Source organism: Semicossyphus pulcher, unplaced genomic scaffold (genome assembly GCF_022749685.1).
Source record: "Semicossyphus pulcher isolate SPU_LCO1_2020_fin unplaced genomic scaffold, fSemPul1.0.p SCAF_5, whole genome shotgun sequence".
NCBI classification, from domain to species: Eukaryota; Metazoa; Chordata; class Actinopteri; order Labriformes; family Labridae; genus Semicossyphus; species Semicossyphus pulcher.
In genome coordinates, this window is record NW_027211726.1 from 17,180,901 (window position 1) to 17,205,712 (window position 24,812).

At 43.4% G+C, this 24,812-nt stretch overlaps 1 protein-coding gene across 4 annotated transcripts in view; it reads right to left on the reverse strand.

Annotated features, from left to right (window-relative positions):
- The window catches only part of elmo1 (engulfment and cell motility 1 (ced-12 homolog, C. elegans)), a 112,136-nt gene that overhangs the window by 21,176 nt on the left and 66,148 nt on the right, over positions 1-24,812 (reverse strand). For 3 of the 4 annotated variants that reach the window (XM_069681130.1, XM_069681128.1, XM_069681127.1), the window contains 2 exons: positions 24,410-24,518; positions 9,449-9,585 (listed from right to left, as the gene is read on the reverse strand). In XM_069681130.1, the coding sequence (XP_069537231.1) occupies positions 9,449-9,585; positions 24,410-24,518 (246 nt within the window). Of the gene's footprint in view, positions 1-3,359; positions 4,085-9,448; positions 9,586-24,409; positions 24,519-24,812 lie in introns of those variants that run through there. The other variant, XM_069681129.1, reaches the window with a different exon arrangement.

Consider the following 24,812-nt stretch of genomic DNA (forward strand, 5'->3'; position numbering starts at 1 on the left):
AAAGATTCTCTTTCCCTGCGGAGCTCCTGTGAAGATGAGGCGACAGAGTCGCACAACAAAACAAAATGTTAGCTCTGCATCTTTCTCTGATGGTTTGATGCTAATGGCTCATGATCTCTGTGGCCTGATTAGTGAGCTTAGCTTCAAGATTCTCAGTGTGAGTGGGCCAACGCAGCCTGAGATCAGAGATGCCCCCCTTTAGGCGCACACAGGGAGAACACACACTCATGAAAAACTAATGCACAGTGAAAAAAGAAGAGCACGGTCGGCACAGATCTTGACATTCGCTGCCCGCTCTTTGCTGCACACTCAAAAAAGCTACAAACAAAAACAAACTCTTAAAAGCGTGGACATCCCTACAAGGACTCAAACACGGCAGTGTGCTGCAATGCATGTGCAAACACACGCTCACGAGAAGTCCGAACGTGCAGAAACAATAAAGCAAACCTTGTTAAGGGAGTGGGAGGTGAGGCAGCCAGGCAGAAAGATATAAATAGCCTGTCTGAATTCAACAAAAGAGGTGGAGGGGGGTCGAGAGACGAGAATGGGGATGAGGAAAAGGAGAGATAGAGCACAAGAGGGAGAGGAAGACAAAACGAGCTATAAGGGAAGGAAGGAGGTGTAGAAAAACAGCAGGTCTCATTGCAGGAGAGGAGAGGAGTGGGGGAGGGGCTGCTTCACCGTGTCCTGATACGAGTCATAGACCTAGCGCTTCATGCAAAGCACGACAGCAGCAGCAGTCAGAGTTGTTGGCATATGGCAGCGTGCAGCGCTTTTCACCAACTGTCCCAAGCTGCTTCCTGAAAGCCAAACGTGGCTTCCGCCCAAAACCTTTGGCACCTGCACCCTCATTTTTATTGTCACATCAGATCAGACCGGACACACCAGCAGCCATTTCATTAATCATGTACGCGCGCATGTTAACCTTCTGGGGGAAGTGAAGGAACTGTCCTGTAGCTAAAGAGCAGAGACAGAAATCATTTGCATTCATTAGCATGAAGTGTGTGTGATTGATTTGAGGACAGCAGCTACACACCAAACCATGTGTGAGTTGAGGAATGGCTCGGCCTACTGCTGCTGCTGCTGCTGCTGCTGGGGGGGCTTTGGGCCTGGGGCTGCAGTGGATAATCCCACATGGGAGAGGTCAGACTTCAACGTGGTTGAACAAAGCAGATTATCTGCACTCCTCTGTATCACCCTTAGCCACAACAGAAATGTCAAACACTTTACTTTACATCCCTGCTCTGTGTTTTTAGGTCAAGTGCTCGGTCATAGTGGCTCAGGTGACCAGGTTCAAGGTCTCCGATCAAGGGCACTGATACAGACGCAGACAACAATGGGTTGTTAGCCATTGAACTTGCTCCACATTGCTGTAGCATTAACAGAGCAGCAACTAATGTTTATTTTCACAGTCTATAATAGGAATATTCTCGAAGATTTTCATGTAAATAAATGTCTGTTAAGTCACTATCTATCGCAGATTGAGGTAACACAATGGTGACTGAGCCTATGGCCCACTGATGAAAGCCTTTGCATTTGCAGTATTATTACAGACTGGGTGTCTGTGGCGACTTTCGCGGAAAAAATCACAAGCCCAGTTAGAGACGCATTTTCCATCACCCAGCAGTGGTTGGTCTGCCAGAGAGGGTAGGTGGAGCTAAGCGGCTGCTTTTACGCTCTCTGCAAGTGTTGCGAGTAAACAGTAATCTACTATGTCTGAACAAACAAAGAAAAGATGGATGACTACAGATACAACTTCAAAAATAAGTGAAAATCCAAAGAAAAAGAAACAAATTCGATGCTCAGATGAAGGCAAACAGTCTAAAAAGGAAAGCGACCGTCAGCGAGGAAAATCAAGAGTTACAACCGGAGCAAACTGAGGACGTCACACATGCAACGATGTTTGGATATCTTTGAAGTGTGCTCCCGCAATTATCACTTATCGCTAAAGGTGACGCCAAAGAGAGCATACTGAGATCTTTGAGATTATAACTTTAAAGGAACAGCCTGAAGCTTTGAGAAATATGCTTTATTGTTTGTCAATTAGAAGCTAGACTAGTTGGCAGTTAGCTTAGCCTAGTAACAAGCTAGCTAGCTTAGGCCTCCTCAAGAAAAAGTCCAATGGGTTGTTTAAACATTTTGGTTTTTGTACATAATAAAACAAATGAGTTATAACATGTTGATAAATTAGCTTTAGAGGTACTTGAAGCAGTTTTACCACCTTTGAACGAGCTGTTTCTACCAGTATCCATTCTTTACGCTAAGCTAAACTAAGCTAACTCTGCTCGCTGTAGCCTCAGTTTGAACAAACAGATCTGAGAGTTTCGACTAAACTAGCTCTTGTGTGTTTTCCAAAACTTTTTACTTAATCATTTAATTTTTCATGAATCATTGATTAAAATGTTAAAATGAAATGTGAAGCCGTCAGAATATCGAACAGCTAAGTTTACATGTGTAATTTGCATTGAATTCAATTTAAAAAAGAGAAATACAGAAAATCTTTGAAGTTGGAAAAAACACATTTTGGGCTTAAAAATGTTGATGAATGAGTTATGATACATCATTTACATATGAGAATAATCTACTAACAATTCAAAATAATCCAGCATGGTGGGTGAATGTGGTAGCCAGGAGACTATTTCCATCCTACAAACCATTCAGGCTGAAAAAGGACAGTAAGTAGATTCAGTTGCACTGTGCATTGTCCAAAACTAATGAAATCAGGTCCTGGCAGTGTTTCACAGAGTCCTGCTCTACAGTCTGATGCTGACCTCACTCTAATCCCGAGTCAAACCCCCTCTGGCTCAAACACTGGTTGAAGCTCATCCAGGAGCTGAGAGAGACACCGTGGAGTGGAGGAGATCAGTGGTAGTGGCGGCGAATTCCTCCGGTGACAATCGGTGGGTGTTGGTGATGTGGAGTAATCCCATTCAGAACAACAAAGCCCAACCCCCCACCACACACACGGGCGCACACACACTGTACGCTGGAATACAGATGATGCCTGGAGTGAGATGGGGGTAGGTGAGCAGCAGAAGAAGTGGGTGTGCGTTTGTGAGAATGGGTGAAATTGTAATCTAGCGGATTATTTTTGTGTGACTGAGTGTGTGTTTAATGAAAAGGGCTGCGATCTGAGTCCTCGGCTAACCTGCTTACGCCTCGCCGAGCCCACACAACCCCATCTGTTTCTCCACTGTCCCATCTCCTCCATCTCTCCCTGCCTTTTTCTTTCCCTCTCCCATCCTCTTCCTCCTCTTCCGCAGCCCAGGCAACAACACAAACACTCCCTCTTCCTCCTTTAGTACCATCCAGAGCCACTCACTCTTCTTCTCATTTCAACTCTTTTTTTTTTTACTTACATGTCACCTCCATGTTTCCAAGTGCGGTGTGATACTCTCCACAGTGACGGATGAATCCTCGTGCTCCTGCCAGAGACGGAGTTTTTTAATCGCCCGGCGGGAGACAGGGATGGATGGATGGAGGAGGCAGATGGCTCCTTGGAAGAGCTGATTGTGGACAGTTAGCTTGAGCGTTAGCCACAATAAGGGAAGACTCGTCTGTCAACACAGCTTGTGCGCCTCCTCTTTTTGCCTTGGATATTTGTTCCTTCAGGTTTCCTGACTGATCCTCTTCCTCAGCCCCCTCCCTTAAATAAAAAAAAACAACCCCCCACTAAAATAAACTCCTCCTTTCCCTTTCTTTACTCCCTTTTACTATGATATTTCTATTTGTGTAAGCCTCACTATCCTGTCCTCCCTCCCTCTGTGACTCTAAGAGCATCAGCCAGGCTGCTCTGCTTCGCTTATGTTGATCTCTGGGCTTATGCCCTGATTGGACACACGCCACGATCACACACGCCAATGGTGCTGCTGCAAGTAGATCACATGATAAGTGTGTGTGTGTTAGGAGAGAGAGGTTTACATGGAGGGGGGGAGGGAGGGAGAGATGAGGAGGAGAAGAAGGAGGAGGGGTATCGTGAGTGGCTGCAAGCTGCTACATCAATGAGGGAATTTTTTTTTTCTTTTTTTCTTCCCCGAGCACAGGGAGAGATGGAGGCTTGTTCTTCTCCAGCAGGGAGGTGGAGGAGGAGGAGGAGAAGGAGGAGAAGCTCTCAGCGCAAACGTTTGGATGCAGAGACGACAGGCGGCCGTTGCGAGTCTCTGATAGACGCACAAAAGCACGTAAACACTGGCGTGTACACATGCAGCGGAGAAGTGGCTCCATCTTACAGAAACAGAGCCAGAGTAGTGCAGCGGTAATTGGACAGGGGTTGCTATGGAAACAGGGGAAACGGTTGCCTGACGGACGTAGCTGTGCCCTGGGAGCATCAGTCTGCCTCCATTAAACACACACACACACATACCCAGCATATACACACACACACACACACACCTCTTGTTCTCCTTACGCACATATTTTATTAAACAGAAAGAATACAAGAGAGAATGTAAAGTGGCTCCACCGTGTGTGTGTGTGTGTGTGTGTGTGTGTGTGGGCTTAAGCGCCACAGTGTTTTTAAGCTTCATTTAAGCCTCTGTGCCTTTGTCTTAAATGAGCATAAATGCATCTAAGAGCCTGTGTGTTTTTTTGTGTGCGTGCTCACGTCTTTGTGTGTTTGTGTGTGCAGGGGGAGACGCTCGCTCAGCCGTGAAGAGCCAAGTGTTTAAGAAATGTCCACACACACGCGCGCTCGCAGGCCACAGCGCCGTGCACGTATCCAAACACTGATAAAAACCTGAACGAGGTGATTTAGTATTCCACACCTCCGGAGGCTCGGCGCCGTCGGTGTCGGGCAGCGGCTGTGGGAGCTGCAGGTACCTACCTACAGTAGTCGCGTTTTGAAGTGGAGCCCTCAGAATTATCCTTGACACGGCTTATTATCCTTCCACACACCCTGGAGAGGATGCATGCTCATATACTGAATGAAGAACCGAATGGTAGCATGAATACATTTACAGATTATAGTCCTTCTACAAAACAGAAATATTGTTCAGGTTTCCTCACAGGCGGATCTGTCTGAGACATCTATAACAAATTACAGGACGTGAGCAATTGGTGTATCAAATCAGTGATAGTAACATGAAGCACATTGCTTTTAAGCACAGTGCCTTGCATGAATGTTCACCCCCCTTTTCCAAATTTTACAGTGTTACAACCTTGAACTGCAGCCGACTTACTGGGGTCTTTTATTTTCTGACAGTGGTCCAAAAAGCAGACATCTGTCGGACGCTCTGTTTAACTGATCCTGGACTCTTACTGCATTATGCCGCCACCATAACGAGGCAAAACAGTATTTATCTTTGATGTTATTCTTCCAAGCTTGCATTAATGTTCCTGCTTTTAATCCCTTTAAGTTTTATTTGAAATATTAATTTATGTTTTATTCTATCGCTTTATTCATTCAATGAGTCCTCTTTATCTTTACCGCTCTTCATTACAAGCGCAGTGAATTACAGAAGAAGTTTAGCAAGTTTATCCCATTTCTCTGTTTTAATTGTTCAGTTATATCTTAATTTGTGCCAAATTTATGTAAAAAAAAAAATCATTTTAATAACAAAATCCCTCTCTCTTCCTCCTGTGAAGTGTCTTAATACTTTTCATGCGTCAACTTGAACATGGGGAGGTTTACATATATCTAACAAAATATGATAACCTAGCTAAACCTCATGTGTTAAATCTCAGTGGTTTGGATTCCTCTCTACAAAACCCCTTTTTTCCTTTCTAAGACAGCGTTATCTCTATTTATAGAATGTATAAGGATGCGACCAAATTTTAGTTGGGCAAGTGTTCTGGTTTCCGTTTGTTTTACGCTTGTAGTCCGAGTAATATTGACCATCACGCATCAGCATGCTGCAGCGTATGCAGGAAAAACAGTCCATGAGGAGAGCAAAAGTATGCGCAACGTAACCTGTCGTAATAACATCACAGATCCCAATCATCATCTGACAATGATTTAGCTTATTCATCTCTATAAACTGACATTTGCGTGCTAACAGCTAACAGTCCGTTCTATCACCTTGAGACAAATTCGCTTGGCGCTGTGTCATGAAAGCCGTTTAGTATTTAGAATCCCTGACTTCCTCGAATGCGTCAGAAATGATCGATCTGACCTCCGTTGAACAAACGAGCATTTTAAAAGTAGTTTTCTTCTCCCCTTGAGGACAGGATGTTCTTATTTCTGCAAATTTAAGAGCCGTTAATTAAAGTCAATCACAAGAAAATCTGTTTCTTTTTCGGGTTCATACCGCTGAAGTTAGCCAGAGTGCAGCCTCTGTGTAACTTACTATTTACAGTGAAACTGAGACTCACCAGAAACGGATGAACGGGTGCTCCTCAGGGGGATTTAATGAACCATGAATTGACGGCGTTTATTTTGCTGACATATCTAGAGGGGCGAAATTCGCTTCACTTTTGATCTGAACACACGGTCGCTTCTCAAGTTGCTAACTGGACTGTAAATAAGTCTTGACTGGAAGTCCTAATCGCTAAACGCTGGCTAAACTGGAATGCCCGACATGTTCGCCGTTGCTCCCAGAAGCTATACATCGTCATCAGACTTTAGCTGATGGGTTCCGAGACTGAAGACAATGTGGCTGTACTCCCATTAATAAATAACCCACTTGTCCATTTGGTTTATTCGCTTTCTTTATAATTCTACCCTCCCAGTTATAAAGCACATGACGGAACAAAAGCCAAAGACACACTAAAAAAATCAGTGTGACTTTAAATGTTGATTGATGTGTGTTACTTTATCCACCTCATCTACTCTCACTCACCATCCTGACCCTGTAATGCACTTGAACATCCCTCTAACCATCTTCTTCTTATAACTGATATTTTTTTTTATCTGTATTAGCTAATGCTCAGGATTTAGTGGGATTTACACTGAGCCTCCCCAGTGTGCTTTTTTGGGACATCTTCCTCCTCTGCTCTCTCCTCTTTTATAAAACGTCAGCTTCAGATAAACAGCTCATTCTCTCGTTGACAGAATTGGGTAGAAAAAGAAAAGACATCACCAGAAGCTCTGATGTCTCCAGAGAGTTTGAAAGTTCACAGCGATACTAACTGGAAGCCGCGCACGCACCATTTAGCTGATGGGAAGCCTGCGAGACCAGACTGTCTCAATATCGACAAGCTGCTGCTGAATTTTAAACTCCCGAGGTACAGTGTGAGGAGAGGGGAGGTTGGGGAGGGAAGAGGGGGAGAAGGACTCAATCGAAAGTGACGCTCACCTTCAAGGGAAAGGTGTGAAGGATGGGATCGGATAATCGGAAAGCTTCCTCGGAGAGGTGTGTTCATGGCGTCGAATTCTCCCCCAAGATGAGATAGAAATACAGCTGAACATGAGTTGTGGTGGTCTGTCCGAGCCTGTTAGAGACTGACGATCACTCCTGGTTTATCTGACTGACAAATTATCCTCTGTCACAATCAAAACGTCCTTTTTTCTGCTCTTCATTCATAAAAGCAGGCATAAAATCAGGCTCAGATGTTTTCCTCCACTTCCAAAGGTTTTCCTAACGAGCGCTAAATGTGAAAACACAGACGCTGATGAGGACTTCAATGGACTGCAGGTGGATTTGACATTTATTGTTCAGCACTGACTACAAAGGTAGTTTTTATCGCCGTGACTACAATATGTTCAGATCAAACTGCTGCACCAAGTCTCAAAACAACACCTTATACATTTAGATGTTATTTGCAACCTTCCATACGAGCTCTGACCGGCTTATGAAACCCACGCGGCCGTCTTCCATCATTTATGTCTTAGCAAAATATCAGCTTATGATGCAACTCAAGCATCACTTCACTTATGCACATGCACCATCACTACATGCACAACCAGAAACAAGATGTACAATCTCTTTAAAATGTGTCTCCACGATGCTGGAGGCTGATTTATGTAGCACAATATGAGTGCAGACAGTACCTGCAGGTAGAGTCACCTGTAGAGGTGAAACCGGCTCATTCATGTGTGAGGAACTGTTTCAATACAGGTCAAAGCCAGCAAATATGAGCACAGGATTCGGACCAAACCAGTATAAACAGAGATTGGACAAAGCCTTTCTTGTAGCTTGTGCGAGTCTATTTGATGTATCTCTCTATAAGATAATCACAATTTGTTTAACAAATCAGGAGAAAGGAATACAGCATCCGCTGACTGCTACATCTGATGCCCAATTGAATTTACATCATACAATATCTGTCATAAACAGCTCATTACTATCACCGTCTGGCAGCGCGCACGCATTTCCTGTGTGAGCCGACTCAACAGCAGCCAGCCAACAGGAAGTTTTTCATCTTCGCCCAGACTGCAATGAGCTCCAAATGAAGACGTAGTAGCTTAATCAGTGGCTCAGCCAATGCAGGCAGCTAATGCTTCAAAACAGGGAGGAAACAATGCAGGAAAAAGTGGGGAGGCCCTCGAGATGTGTATGCAGATTCCTCTCTCCTAATCTGCGTCCAAAAACGGAAACGCCTTTCAGCATGTTCATATTTGCAAACAGGAAAACAAAATTTCCGTGTCTGCGCTGCTTAAAAGGGTCTGATATTTGCATGGGAACCTTGGATACGCCACTCTCATGGCTTAAATCATTTGAGGCATGATTATTACTTTTCAAGTGAGTTGCGTGACTGTGCTTCATGCCAGTGTCGACAACAGGAAGTCGGCAGTAAGTCCTACTGTGACATATTTCTGTATTAAGTCACTTAATAATGTACATCAGACAAAACTGCTAGAAGGTCACATATATCTGACTTTGTAATCTTGAGGGGCCAGGATCCCTCTTAATAATAAAGCCTACAATGTTTGTGTGCGCTCAAACCTACACTACAAACCTTTGAGCTGATGTATCAGACACAAATTAAATGTTAGCATTGCCAAATTCTTCAATGTGTTTTGACATCTGTGCCACAAATAATCAAATATCAGTTGATTATATGTGTCAGTCTTCATCATATGGTCAACAAATAAATGAATATACTTTTCAATCAATTATATGAATGCGTTAATTTGGCATTTTAAAGAAATGTCTGCATGAATTCTTTTGAAGCTCCGTCTTCATCAGTTCTGTTCTTTTCATGTTTTGTCACTATAATTAGACAAAGTCAAAAGCTGTGTCCCAAATAAACAGGAAATTATGAAAACAACTGCTGTGAATGAAACTGGGACTCTCCAAATTTGAAAGTGGCGAAGGCTTTTTTAAACTTTTTCAAAGATGTCCCTGGAGCTGTCTCAAAGTGTGTTTGAACTCTTTCCAGCTGTGACGAGTGTGTCAACAGAAAACTCAAAAGTCTCACTCATTAAGAGTGTGTACTGGCATCAAGTGTGCTTATGTCAAAACCTAGTTGGAATTTGTTTTATGACTAATTAAAATCATATGGAGCACAGAAGTTGGTTTTAAATTCATCCCAACCTTCCCCAAAAACACACCCCTGCAGTGAAGCCTACCTTGTTGAAGTCTTCACTCGTGGCCCTCATCTCCTTCCAGGTTTTGTTGAGCAGCTGGATGCAGATGCAGAAGAATTCCTCGAAGGAGCGATCGTGGGTGAAGAACATGGGGTGGAAGTCGTGGCAGTTTTCACTGGCTGTGGACACAAGAGGGAGAAAGGATGTCACCTTGGGTTTACTTCTGTGAATAAAGTTGCCTCGTCATTGGAGGCCTATGAATTCATTATGACAATAGGCCTGTTTGTGTCAAATTGTGTTTATGATATTATGAAATATTTCTAATCTCTATTATGTTTACAGTGGTCTACATGCTCCTTGCTCTCTTCTCCAATATTTCCTATCTCTCCTCAGCTGTCCTATCTACTAACGGCAAAAATAAATCGTAACTGTTAAAATATCTTAATCTTAAAAGTTTAGCCGTCAACTTTTATAGATGTGTTAGCTCGCTGTGTAGCTAACTATGTCCGGAGCACAGAATAGGCAGTTAGATGTTACAAGGTAATTAGTAATATGTCAAAAAAAGGTATTAACAAGTGAGAACAAATTCAAGACAGACACCACCCCTTGGTAGAAAGGCACACGTATGAATGATGAAATTAATCTAATGACCACAAACTCCAAAGCCACTCACACACTGTGAGCTTGAGAAAAAGGAAGCTAAAAGCTAACATTAACGTGCTGGTATGAATTTAAACCCCTGAGAAACACAAAGGCAGCGTGTATCTGCTTGTATACTCTTCAATAAATAGTTTAATATATTGTTAAACACACTCATCTTGAGCAAATTCACTTCCTTTGGAAGCTATGACCAGCAGTCGTTAGCTTAGCTAAAAAGAAAGGCTGTAAACAGTGGGAAACAGCTAGCCTGGCACTGTCCAGAAGTAGAGAATACTTTTACCACCACAGAGGCACGAAGGCAGAGTCCTCTTAAAAAATGAGTTAGATATATTGGTAAACTCTCACTATTAACACTTTATATCTGGCTTGTTCAATGGATATAAAAATGAAAGTGTAAAAAAGAGGAGTTTTTGTTTTACAGAGCCAAGCTAGCCGTTTTCCCTGCTAGCTTCCAGCTAATCAAGGCTTTTTGGCTGCTGCTGACTTAGCTTCAAATTTAGCATCTTGATAAGACGATCAAAAACCTCATCTAACTCACTAAAACAGTCCTAATGACTAAAAGTCCACATCAACACTTGAATAAAAGAGCAGCTAGATGGCCAGCAAAGGTACATTTACTTTTTACTTTTCACCTCGTTGAGTGACTCATGCCGTATGGTGGCCTTCAATTCATAAATATGTAATTGGGCCTGAAGGGACGTGGACAACAACAGGTAGAAGCAGCCCACACACACACACACACACCGTTACTGTAACTAAGCATTACTTAGCTAGACAATGTTACAGATGCAGTCATGAAATAGGCTAACTGTTGCAGAAAGGTTCAAAAGAATCATGGGTGTTTGACGATCACACATGACCATACAGACACAGACTTCTGCCAGATTCATATTTAAAATACAACATTTTCAAGAAGATACGAAGCAAGATAAGACGTGACTGCTCATGAGAGATAAACTAACTGGCCTTAGAGGGATCTTTTGATTCATCTTTACAGACATGGCAGGAAGTTAATGTGTTTACAGGTTATTGCATTGAAACAACCACTGACTATGATATACAGCTCCCCTTTATGAATCCAGGCTGTTATTGAAAATTTAGCTTCAAACGCAAAACATCCCTTGGAGACAAATTGTGACCAGCAAACTCTGTTCCAACTGGATTAAGTCGAGATTTTTCATTTTCCAAAGCCAGAGGTGGTTGATTCTGTTTATTAGCAGTGAACTGAAGCGTTTCAACCCCCACGTTTCGAGCGAGAGTGTGTGTGAAATGAGAATGAGAGGGAAGAGGGAAAGCCAGGGCTCTTGAGTGCCCAAACCATATTAACCAAGCGGTAGAATAACAAGGCTTGACATTCATTTGAACTAAATTCATCTCCCTCTCGTCGTCTCGCAGAGATGAGTGGCGGCTTTGAGCCAAAGGTTGGTTCATTTAGAGACTTTCCGAGCAGAGCAGCGGGGGAACAGGCCCACCGCGAGCAGCCATGAAATTGGATGGAAGGGGTCAGGCAGCGATTGAAACTTCACGGTATAATGAGTGATGCCCGCAGGCCATGGGCACAGCAACCTGAGCCTTGATTTGGAGCGATGGATGGGAGATTTAAGGGGGAGGGCGAGGTGGAGAAATGTGCGAGGGGATGTGCTACTGGTGCCGGTAGTCAATCAGGAAGCTAATGGAGGTGAGCCAAAACAGATGCTGACTGGCTGCTTAGTCGACAGTCCATCGCACTCAGGGACGGGAAGAAAAACAGAAAGAAGGGGTGGATTTAACTCAATCAAATACGTTTTTAGCAAACTGCTAAAAGTTGTTGGAAAGGTTGAAGTTCGGAGTGACCTCTGAGGAAAACAGGTTGTTTATTGGTTGGACCAACAGAGCCAGAGGTGGCGAGGTGAGAGGAATTACACGTCAAGGCTTATTTGGGCGATACAGACAGTGAGCAGTCTCAGGTGGCTCTGCAGAAATTTCTCCATCCTGAGGTTTTGCAAGGCGTGCAGACAGTTTTATTACCTCTCACAGGGCTCAGCAGGACCTGAAGCAGCACAGCAATGAGGCGTGTTGATGCTCAAAATAGTTCGCAAACAGTGTTCTTCATTGTAATGGTCTTATGGCAAACTTATCGAAATGGCTGCAGAGTCACTGAGTATTTCATCAAACAAAGAAATAATTTAAGAGGGGAAACCTTGGAGAAACGGTCGCTATGGGGTCAAATCTAAATGTAGTTTTTAACATACAGATCTGTTTAAGGAGAGTCTTCCCAACTCACTAGATGACTCGTGTTCTCCTCAAATTAAAGCTACAAATCAGATCTGCAGCATTACAGTCTACAATCGATTTCAAATCCAAGGCATTCAATATAGAGTCCTTGCAGATTGCACTCTTTTCCATTCAGCCTCTAAGCATTACAAGCTCTGTGAATGTATGGCTCGTGCAGATGAAAAGTCCACATGGAGGAAAAAAAGGAAACAACTCCTCTTTCCTTTTTCAGCTTCTCTGCAGCTAGCTGAAATGTCACGGCTGAATCACTCCACCGCTGCACAAATGCATCTGAAATTATCCGCCTGAATTGAAAAGGCACTGTGTGAGTGCAAAGTCATGTTACTGTGATTAGGTAACTTTGCTCTAAGCCTTACTAGCACTAAACCAGCCGTGTTTCTTTTTTCCTTTTTTTTTTTTTTTTTAGAGTGATGCTGCAACAAAACTGAAGCCGCGATGATGAAATCAAACATCTGCTCTAAAGTGAAACACTGACTGATTGGGCTGAGTGGCAGGATTGACTGGACCCTGTTGAAGAAGCAGAAGCACCACCGAGCTCTTTGCTGCTCTTGCCTGCAATCATTGGGCTGCATGCGACCTTAATCTGTGGCTGTGTGTGTATGTGTGTGTGTGTGTGTGTGTTTATTCATGTGTGTTAAAATGAGGAGCCATTTGGAAACTACTTTAAACCCCCAAAGTGTTACTATTGTTTTCATATTAAGGGCTGTAACTCATGAAGTGATGACAATGTCTTTCTGTAAGGAGACAAGTGGGTGAGACCTTTTTAATTTTAGTTAAATAAAGTATAAGGAAGAAACCCAGAATATGACAGCTCACCTAAAGAGCTCCTTATTGACTACATTTTTGACTATTTACTATCTACCAATCTATTTGAATACAGAAGGTGAAATTTAAAGACCAGCTCCAGTCATGTTTGAAAAAAAGTCATATAAAATACTCTGCTTGAAATAATAAATTGTGTCGGATATGTTTCTTTTCTGCAAAATATGTTTTATTACCTTATAAAAATCTCCTCCTTCTCCCTCATTAAAAATTCCACAATCTGCACAGTCCCCGCCCACTATGCACATTTTCAACCGCCCCCTTCATCATGAAAACAAACACGTCTCTGCCATCGTTTAGTGGCAGCTAGCTTGAAATGTAGTAATCAGTAGTAGTAACATTAATGTTAATAGTCAGTAGTGAGTTTGCAAAAATGACAGATACAGCTGGCTTGCGCATCGCCCAAGTGGTTGCCATAGGTTGCACATAATGATATGCATAGCATCACCCCGTCCATTAACAGGATTGGCTCCTTAGGTTTGTGACATCTCAAACCTGCCAATCTGAAAACGTGTTGTTCAGCCTGTCCTTGGTACACTGCAGTTTAAAAGCAGGTGGAGATGACTGCTGATGTTGTCCCTGATATGTCTTGTAGCACACGAAGAACACCACATGGAGATGCTAACAAGGTTTGAGCAGTATATAGTGGAACATACATGGCATGTATTTCTTTCTACTAACAATCCCACAATTCAGTGTGACACTACACCTGTCACTCATGACCTGACTGAACTGAAATTGAATTCTCCTTCTTTATTTACATATAGATATTAATAACTACACTGTGCCTTGACCGATGTCCCTTTAACAGCTAATAAACTGGGAGTCTCAGCTCTTGTGAACCGCTGTGAACTGGACTGTTTAATTGGTTGAAACAGGTTACGTAAAAACCTCTCATTTCTTCCTTCCTTCTACTGAGAAACAGCCCTCTCTCCCACAGGCGGGCTAACACGGTCATGGTGATTGGGTGGGCGACTGGACACATTAGGAGCCCGAGGAGTCTGACACTTTTCGATGCATGAGTCACACATCCAGGGACACACACACACACACACACACACACACACATAAGCTTGTAGCTGGATGTCATGCCGGGAAACAGCGGGGTAGATATGAACTCTCTCAATTTAAGTCACAATTCATGGCTCTTTTTGGCCGAGCATATGGGCCCACATCAGCACAGTTAGATGGATGGATAATGAGTTCTCTTTGTCCTGCATTACATCCATCTGCACAGCCAGATGTTCGCTCGCTGAGCCACCCATAAAGCAGGTAACAGGACACTGTGATGACCACTTTAGGTGATACTGGGACACATGGCCGCAGGGATCATCACAACTTGATGCTTTATGGTTATGGTGGGTCATTTTGTGACCATATGTCGCTACAGAATGATGACATATAGATACGGTTTGGTGAACAACGGCCTTTTAACCAACTTCCCTGTGGACAAGACAGGGATAACAACAACAGTTTCCCATTTACAACAACAAACTAACAGCTAGGTGCAACTGCCAGCCATGCAACAATCCTGCAACAACTTTGCTGACACTTCGGCAAGTCTTCCCCACGTGGGAGATAATGTCACTGTTAGAAGTTTGCAATATTTATGACTTGGATTTACAACTCAGAAGGCTGATGTTTTCCCGCCTCAGATGCTCGTGATTACCGAGCGTTATGATGTGAACGCATCACAAGCTATGTAAGCGGAGAGGCGTTCCAAGTCGGTGGTTGCAGACTAAATTAGCACACCGGTACAGTGATGTTCCACAACATCACACAGCATCATCATGACGGAAACACAACTCAGAGGACGCACAGAGTTCTCTTCTGCTGTCTGTTTATCTCCAGGGATGTGTGCGGCCCGGGCTGAAGTCAAAGGTCACTGTCGTCTCCCTGCAGTGGATGTGTGGTTCGGTTTATGAGTGTGTGTGTGTGTGTGTGTGTGTGTGTGTGTGTGAATGCAAGCGTGACTCAGTGTGGGCCAGCTGTCGTCTGTCACGCTCTTATCAAAGTCCATTCAACGTGAGGCCTCTGAGGGCAGAGTGTGACGTCAAATCGGGCTAATTACCCAACTGGCCAAATCACACGAGTTTAGAGAGAGGGGGGACTAAGTGCTCGTGTGCACCTGTGTGTGTGTGTGTGTTTAAGGGAGAGAAAGAGGGAGAGATGGAGGCTGCATGCCACTGTGACATCTGTCAGGGACCAGTGTGTGCTTATTTTTGTGTATGTGTGTCGGTGAGTGTGCACAAAGTTAAGCGAAACGACCCTCAGAGTCACCTTGCAGCTCAGCCACACGATGAATACACAGCGAAAAAGTGTCATCCTCACTCTAATTACAATACCAGCATGCCCTGATGTCCAACTGTGACAAGGGGAGCGTGTGTGTGCGTGTGTGTGCGTGTGTGTGTGTGTCCAGCAAGCAGCGTCAGCACCATCTTTCCGGTCCAGTCACAGATTGCGTGTGTGCAGGATGCAAAGACAGCAGGTACACAGACATGCAAACCACAGCTGGGTGGATGACCGAGCAGGCTGACGGAGGACTTCTCATGCTGCAGCAAACAACGCAGCATCGATGTACAGACACTGACAATGCAGACTAAAGGTCATCTCAGGTTAATAGAAGCTTCAAGTAATGTCTTTAAAGCAAACCAGGATAATTACTGTTTTTACTGACTGCTCTCTCATCTATTTGTCAACTTAAACCTAGATCAAGGAATTATCTTAGAAGCTAAGCAGCATTTTTCTGGGGAGATTGAAGGCCAAATGTGTTACCTCCAAGTGTAAAGGGTCAGGACATATAATCATGAATCAGCTTCATCATTTAGTGGCCACACCCGCAGGGCAGCTGGGTTGTATTTGCTCTCCTCCCTAAAACTAATGGTCATGAAATAAAAAAAGCCAGCAGAATGAGGTCACCGATTCAAGCTGAAACGTTAGATTTAACTAGAAGGCGTAGCAAGGGCTTGATAGTGTTGTACAAAATAAACTGCTATTTGTCTGCAGTATTGGATTTCATGTATTTTTAGGTTCCCACTGTACTGAACATCAGCGAGGAAGTGAAGCACATGAACAATCTTCAATATTCGAGGATGAAAACAGGGAGAAGGCAAAGCCTTTCCTCCTCTGTGGTTTCTAATTACGTAACCAAACCGTTTTAGCGTGCAGTCCCCGACAATGGTCAAGATGCATTAGAGGACAGAGGGAGAGCGAGGGGAAAACAGGACAGCAGATGGAGGGGAGAGAAAATGAGAGCGAGTGAGCCGTGAGGCGCTCCGGACTGACACACGTATCCAACAAATTCAGCAGCATATCTGCTTCCACACGATCATATTTCCTTTAGATACAATAAGGCTTGTGAAACTGCAGCTAGCTGTGAGTTCTTCCATCCATGCAGAGCGGCCCCCAGGTTGCTTTTATTCAATATATAAACCACAACTCACATCTCACAGCATCAGATATGAGGGCTACAGTGCAGATTATAATGTGCACCTCATGCCAGATTCTCCTGGAGGGAAATGTCAGATCAGACAGAGTGAGTCATGCTCATGCACGCGCACACATGCACGCACACGCATGCTCACACACAAAATGCAGAAACACAATTGTTTAATTATAGGAAAAACAACTGAAAATTCTCCAGCTTACATGCTCATACGTGTACGTGCACAAATAAATGATAAGTTCACCTCTACATGGGGAAAACAAAAAGACATTACATAAGGGTTGAATAAGTAAAGCTTTGAGATTGAATGAAACCCAGGGATGGTGATACTGTAACTGCAGGGCGTGTAAAGATCAACCTTTATTTTGAGGAGAATTCTCTTTTGTCTCTCCTTTCTAGAACAGACTGATGAAGAGAGAGTTGTTGCATCAAATATTGAGAGCCATGTCTCTGCTTCCATCTGGTTTATTATTAAGGCCTAAATGTAGTACAGAATGGTCAAAATCAATCACATTACATTTTTTGAATGCAAGGAACAATAAACCACAGTGGAAGTTGAACAATATTACATTTACTTTGTTATTAGAAGGTGTTATATTAGCTTTATGTGCCCAGCTTTGTTCTATTCTGTATCTTTTCTGGAGCAGTGGTTAGCGCTGTCGCCTCACAGCTAGAAGGTTCCGAGCTCGGATCCCGGTTTGGACGTAGGGGGCCTTTCTGTGTGGAGTTTGCATGTTCCCCCCGTGTATGCGTGGGTTCCCTCCGGGTACTTCGGCTTCCTCCCACAGTCCAAAGACGGTTATTGGTAACTCTAAAATTGCCCGTAGGTGTGAGTATGAAAGGTTGTCTGTCTCTGTCTCTGTCAGTCCTGTGACTGACTGGCAATCAGTCCAGGGTGTACCCTGCTTCTCACCCACTGACAGGTGGGATAGGCTCCAGCCCCCTTTGACCCTGAATAGGATAAGCGGTATAGATAATGGATGTATCTTTTCTTCCGTGATTTAATGTTAAATGTTGTTTTGATTGGCATACAAAATGCACTTTTTCCAAGATCACAAGATCTCAGTTTCCTCAGTAAGGACTTTAAACAGCTACACAGGTTTTATATACTGCGTGTGCGTGTGTGTAGTGAAAGACTCGTGTTCTGACACGGCCTGCAGGTAAGGGTCCTTTCAGGAAAACAGCTTCAGTTTGTCGAGAGTATGAAGTATATTTCTGGTGTAAAATAGAAGGGGGGGGCTTGTTTTTGAGAGTTTGATGGTAAATAACATCCACGGAGCTCCTTGGAGAAAGCATGCAAGTAAAATGAGCATGGCAGCGCTGTCACAGGCTGAGCCGTGTTTCATCCACCGCACCACTTCAGTCCAAAAGGGGCTGATGAGAGCTGACAGGGGACAGGAAAATCTATGAAAAACTCCAAGGATGCTCAAAACTTCAGATTCTCAAGCACCAATCTGTCAAGTTTGTTGTTATTTGTGCACTCCAATTTAGAGAGCTCTTTGCTGGTGTTCGCCCGAGGCTACGGGGTGGAAAACCCTGAAGGAGCTTCCCCTGTAACACGAGGCCGCAACTGACAAGTGTGTGAAGTGGTTTCTGACTGCCGAATGAGATCCTCGTGTCACGACTTGAGGGATACTTGGGATTCTACGCTCGCTCGGCCTTTCCTCCTCTCGCCGTCCTCCACTTCCATCATGATTCATGGAGGGAGACCTGCGGGAGGGATTAGCTGCTGAAACCTCCAGACTTAAGAAGTCATTTCTAATGGGACCACTTTCTAAGCTAATGTTCGGCTAACACTTATGTTAGCATACTAATGTGTGATCTCGGACAAAAAATCTAGTTCCACTGATAATTCGTTACTGCTTAGAGAGGGGGTCCACTGAAAATAATCAATGAGACGGGACACAAACGTATCATGAGAGGTTTCATGCACTCTTATTCAGCATGTGCTACCTTCATGTCTCATTAAACTCTTATAGAAGCAGCAGTGATTTAAAGAGAACACTGAGATTTATTAAGCAAGCTCTCGGAGAGTCTTGCTCTGGTTCATATTTCGCCCTGAGTGACTGCTAATGAATCATAAGTCGTTACATTATCCAGTAATTAATACTGACTAATCTAATGACATGTCAGCATGTTGCGTAATGTCTCTCTCAGTGGGTCAGACATGTAATTAATTCTAACACTCATAGTATATAGATGGTGCCTGTTTCAGATGTGCATGTGCCTGAATATATGTTCGATTACATTTTTTAATGTCAATAAGAAAGTAAGTCTATGTTAACTGTGATGCACGCAGTCGTATTTTCTTCTGCTTCCATCCTGCAGCTCTCCTGCACGACCTCGTCAGCTTTTGCAGTTGCACACAGACAGCTGGACTGCACACGACAGACACAATCTACTTTCATTACAGCACCGTTCCTGAACACAACACAAACTATGAATAATCAAAAGAATACTGAGTTGAAGCTCCTTATGTTACACACATTTGAGAATCCTGAGTGTGACATTCACTGCTGCTATTTATTCTTCAGAATGGACGATGACTGCTCGCCCAGACATGACATTTCATCATGACTGTGACTGTGAGTGTGGGCAGCACATGTGTGTGTTAAAACTACAGCTCAGTGACTTTGGGCAAGTCCAAACTCGGCGCAGCGTTTCAATCACACACTGTGGCATTTCATAGGCGTGTGTGGACGAGGGTCCGTTTTGTGAGTGTGTGGGGGAGATTGTGTTGTTGTTTTTATCAGAGCGCAGCAGGTAACTCAGGAGTGTCATTACGGCGGGAGTTGTCCGGTTAATGAGTTTGGATGACTCTGAAACACCTGCTGAGTTTGGACAAACTGTTCACATGCATACTCCAGCTACACACAAACACACACACACACAAACCTAGGACATTAAGACATTTTTTTCTAGATTAAAGTCAAAAACAGGAGAAAAAACTATGTTTAATTTCTGACGTTAAAGTGGTAAATTACCAAGAAAAAACCCCTGAGAATTTACAAGACAAATGGAATAACTCACAAATTAATGAGAATAAAAATCTGGGTATTTTCTCTTCATATTATCCTCATCCCTGGGCTCTTATTTCCAGTACAACAATGGCCATAAGCCCTTGTAGTTAGTTGCTATTGTTAAAGCAGGAAACAGACATACAGAAGAACAATTTTTTTTGCACAATTTTCCAAAATTTATAGAAAATTCAGTTTCAATTGATGCCACTGAGATGAAATTATTTCCATCAATCATGTCAGTTTTGATCTTTTTAAACTTACAGAAACTTGACACTGACAAAAAGCATTAAAAAAGTCTGTAAATTAAGCGTACTCACAGCCTGCTTAAAGACTAAGAAAAGCTTATTTCCAAATTCTAAATGTAATAAAAAGGAAAATATAAACTGAAACACCTTCCTCAGAGAGAGACGCTATCAAAAAAAATCTATAAAAAAGCCTAAATAGAAAATCAATCCAAATATACCTCATGATGTGGTGCGTTGGTGTGCTGGGATGTAAAAAGGAGCTGTCTGTGGTGCTGAACATGAACCTTTGTGCCGACCTTGGCTGATGCTCTCAGACACAGTTACAAATATGAGAACATCATGTGACTGTCAGTCTGAAGCCTGCTCAGACCTGCCTTCATGTGTGTGTGTGTGTGTGTGTGTGTGCGCTTTGAGTTTAATGTGTGTATCCATGCCCAGACCTGCCATGTCCCGCCACCCAGCCCTCCATCTCAGCGACGACATGCCTCACTGTGAATCACCAAGCAGGGCCATTACTCACCATGCCTGGCCCTTTCTAAATAACTTCATAAATATTCCATGGGCCGGCTTAAACAGGGAAGTCGCCTCACAGACACAGATGCCATTAAACTCTTTGTTCCTGCAGAAACATGCTGAGACAATTAATCTTTCAGGATCCGACGCAGGGCAAGGATAAATGCAAGAAACAGAAAGGGTATGAATTAATGGAAGAGGGTGATAGAGAGGGGAAGCTGAGAGAGAGTGACACCTGGATAGTGTCATGAATTATGTAGAATCTCGCAGCTTTTGCAGCTGATTCAACCAAACAAGCTCCTTTAACCCCTTTTTCTCCACATCACGTCTGCATTTCAATAAAATATCTCGACAACAAGCTACAGGGAAAGTGTTTGAGAGATGCACTAAATGGAAAAGCAGAATGGAAGGAAATGTGTTGACCTGAAACATCTGTCGGACCAGATTCAGACTCCTGTTATTTGTGGAAAAATGCTCGAATGCTTCTTGCTTGTGTAACGGTGTCATTTTGTGAAATTTGTGAGATTGAAAAAAGAGAATATCAGCGCATGAAAGCATGAGAAGGGATTACAAGTCTGAGAGCGACAGATGTTCTTTAGACCCAGAGAGAGAGAATAAAGAAGGAGGGAAAATGTATCTAGATAGAGAGCTCGAAGAGGCGAGAGTGGAGGAAAAGCAACTTCCACAGCTACGGGCAAATCCAGCATCCGTCAGGGTTTCATCCCCGTGAGAAAACAAACACAGAGCGTCTGGCCTCTGTCAGAGCCACACTGGCATTTCACACAGACGGGGGGAGCAAATGAGCCTCTGAGACGTCACCGCCGTCACCATTAATCCGCTGCGTCTATCTTCTGCTTTCATCCACAAAGATACAGTCAGAAGAAGAAGCTCAAACGTTTTCTTACACGAGGGGGTTTAGACTACTTTTATGGAAACCTTTACTGAAAGACAGCCATGACTTTTTCATGAAGAAGTGCAGAGTGCTTGTGTTCTTGTTGCTTTAATGAAGTTTTTGGCGTCCATGAGCTGCTCGCTTCACGGTATTCGCTCTGCACCTTGAATCATTTAAAGAGTACAGCTACCTCGGCGGCTTTAGCACCTAGCTCTTGCACTGCCTGCATCTTCTGCAGCACTTAAGAATTCTCCCATGATTAAATATTTAAATTAAAGCTGTTAGGTTTTCAATAACTCAAAAGTAGACGAAGAGACTACAGCCATGCTGACGGCTCTGTGAGGCTTCACTCAGGCACAGTGATGATTTTAGCTTAATGCTAACCACGCTCACAGCGACAATGCTAAGATGCAGCTGTTTAACAGGTATAATGTTTATCCTGTTGTTGCCTGTTAGCATACATGTGCTAATTAGCACTGAACAGAAAGTAGGGCTGAGGCTGAGGGATTTAGATTATTCACAAATTAAATTAAAGCTGTAACATTTCAGCAGACGAGGAGTTTGCATGGCGGCTCTGTAGCGTTGCTATTGATGATTTTGCTAAATGCTAACATGATAAACCATCTCCACAATAACAATGCTAATATGCTAACATGCTAATGTGGAACAGGAACTGTAATTTTGTAGCCTGTTAGCATGCTCACATTTGATAATTAGCACTAAATACAAAGCACAGCCGAGCTGATAACATCAGCATAAACTTAATGTACATGTCATGAAGGAATTGAATGTAATTAATAAGCTTTACATGCTGGCTCACTGTCACTTTAGCCCAATCCCACTAGTCACACTCAGGGACTCACCGACTTTGAGGTAGAAGCCTGAAATGGACATTTTTACACTTCAAGTTGTGGTGAATAACGCGGCACAGTTTGTAACATTATGCCGACTAAAATACCACACTATCAAAAGTGATAAAACGTTACAGAGACACAGACACACCCTCCAACATCCTCATTAGCGTCAGATATTTCATTGTTTCTCTGCTGAAAGGTCAGCACGGCGATGACAGGCGGTGCAGAGCTGAGACTCATTTCTCTTCCCGCTTTCCTCGGGGGAGAAATGCCTGTTCATGCCCCTACATTACACGCGCACACACACACACGCTTACGTAGTTTTTCTAATGACTGCTAATTACTCACAAAGCACTTACAACACCTGCCCGGCCCGTGTTACATTCATCCTCCTCATACATTCATTAGTGTGTGTTAATATACGCAGGAGTAACCGGGTGTGTATTAAATGCACTCCCTCCCCATACGATGTAAAGCTGTGCTGTGTTTGAGTCTGTGCAAATATTTACAGGAGTTGTGACAAAGACGGATGGGGACATTATGATTTGGGACGCAGTAAATATAAATATATCAAAATGTTGTGTTTCCTCTGCTGTCCCCTGCGACTTCCTGCAAAGGATTTGTTTTATTTCCTCGCCTTTGAGTGTAATATTTTACTATAGATGACCTACTTTATTCAACGCGAGTCCTCTTATTTTAACCAGCTGTTATTACGGCAGCAGACAGAATCTCATACAGATAAGTCGTTTAATCTTCAGGTTATAGATTCACCTTTTCCGGCTCTTATCTGACCCCCATCTTGCACACACACAGAGCACAAATAAACGCACATACACACATCATAAATATTAAATGCAGGTTCAGTCTCGTGGACTAACAGCCTCAGTAAAGAGGACAAAATACAGCTGCTGGGAATAAAACGGCTCAGAGCTCCGAGTCAAGGTCACTGCTCGGATGCAGCTAAAGCATTTACACCATCATAACATGTCACAGTCTTCCCTTTATATCAACAATAACAAGGATAGAAGGTAAATCTGCTAGCATATTTGTTTTCTGTGCCCTCGCCCAATCTCTATTTCTCTGAACATGCAAGTCTCTCCAAAACAAAGTCTAATTCATGACGGGGATTTAGCTCTATTGCATAAGCTCTCAACTACATGCTTACAAAAGCTGTGGAGATAAAGACGCTCCCTTATTTTGGGACAAGTCTAGATGCTTAATCTGCATTTTGAAGTGTATGGGGTCAAAGTGATCTTTCTAAGAGACACTAAAAGGGAAGCAATCTCAGCTAAGAGAGGAGATCAAAAGGGCATGTGCGGCGGAGCACATTTGGATGAAAACGGACGAGACACAAAAAAATACATCACAAACATAGAGTAAGGAAGACAGAGCCAGCAGGTCACTGAATAAGAAACACTAAAAGCTATGTAAATGTGTTCAGACATACGTGCAGGTCAAAAGTTGTCGGTGAGCTACATTTGTATAATAAAGTATCGTAGCCTGCAAGCGTCTGCAGGCTACGTGCTCACAATGTGATGAGGACAGGGAGGAAGGTGGAGACATTTTGCATTAGAGCGGCGTCTGGCAGAGATAAGAGCATATTAAAAAAGGCACAGGAACTGACAATATGAAACGTAGAAATGTTTAAAAGTATTCCTGTGCCTCCTTATCTCGTCTTGAAACCTAGCCTGCTTCTTTTTATCAGCAGCTGAGAGAATTTGTGTGAAATTTCTCTAAAGGCAGAAGTCACTGTTCTTTTATGGAATTAAGTCTTTTACCGCCAAGAGCTGCGACCCCTGCAATGCAGCGAGGTCTAAATCCTGAATGAAGAAAAAGATATGAGCAGAAGGAAAAGGGCACATCAGTTTGAAACGGAGCTAAGAACGCAGCCTCCCTCCCTACAGGGAGCAGCAGGGGTCAGTCTGCAGCAGAGCGGAGACCAACTCGCCCATTTAAACAAGTAAAGACAAATGAAAAGGGCAGATCAATTTGGAGTGGACGTGGGCACAGCATCACTTTCTCGGCGCACTGTGCCTCCCAGAGGCGGTGTATTAGGCTGAAAGGGGCTCACTGGGAGCGAGGTGCATCGCTAAATAATGAACTCCCGGCTGCACAAATTACTGAGTGTAATGGCTGCTCTCACGTGAACAGGAAGGTGTACTTGTGATTATGTGTGTGTTTGTATTTTTGTGCACAGAAGAATATGCATGTATTTGTGAGAGGAAGAACGAGCAGCAGCAGCACACTGAGTGAGGAAGGTGTGTTCGTGCAGACTTACGAAGCTCGCCCACTTTCAGGATCTCACAGAGCATCTTGGTCAGCTCGATGCTGCTGCGGCCGAACGGACACTCGTGCTTGTCTTCTCGACTGCTGTTCTCCAGGACGATCTAGAAAAGCAGACAAGAAATATCAGGATCGTACCTCTGCTTAAGTCATTAGTTTGATTCTGGGTCAGGTCATGTTTTAAAAAGCTTTAATCTGTTTGGAGTCTCTGATCAGTTTCCCCAGCTTAATAAATGTCAACAACAGCGGATACTTCCCGCACTTATCAGAGCAAAAAAATCTAATATTTTGAAAGTTAAAAAATGGCTTTAAGAAATGGTAAAACTCTCGCATTTGGAGAGAATTCGGCTCTCATTATCAGATAAATTGAGGCACTTTAACAAAATTTGGCATCCCCT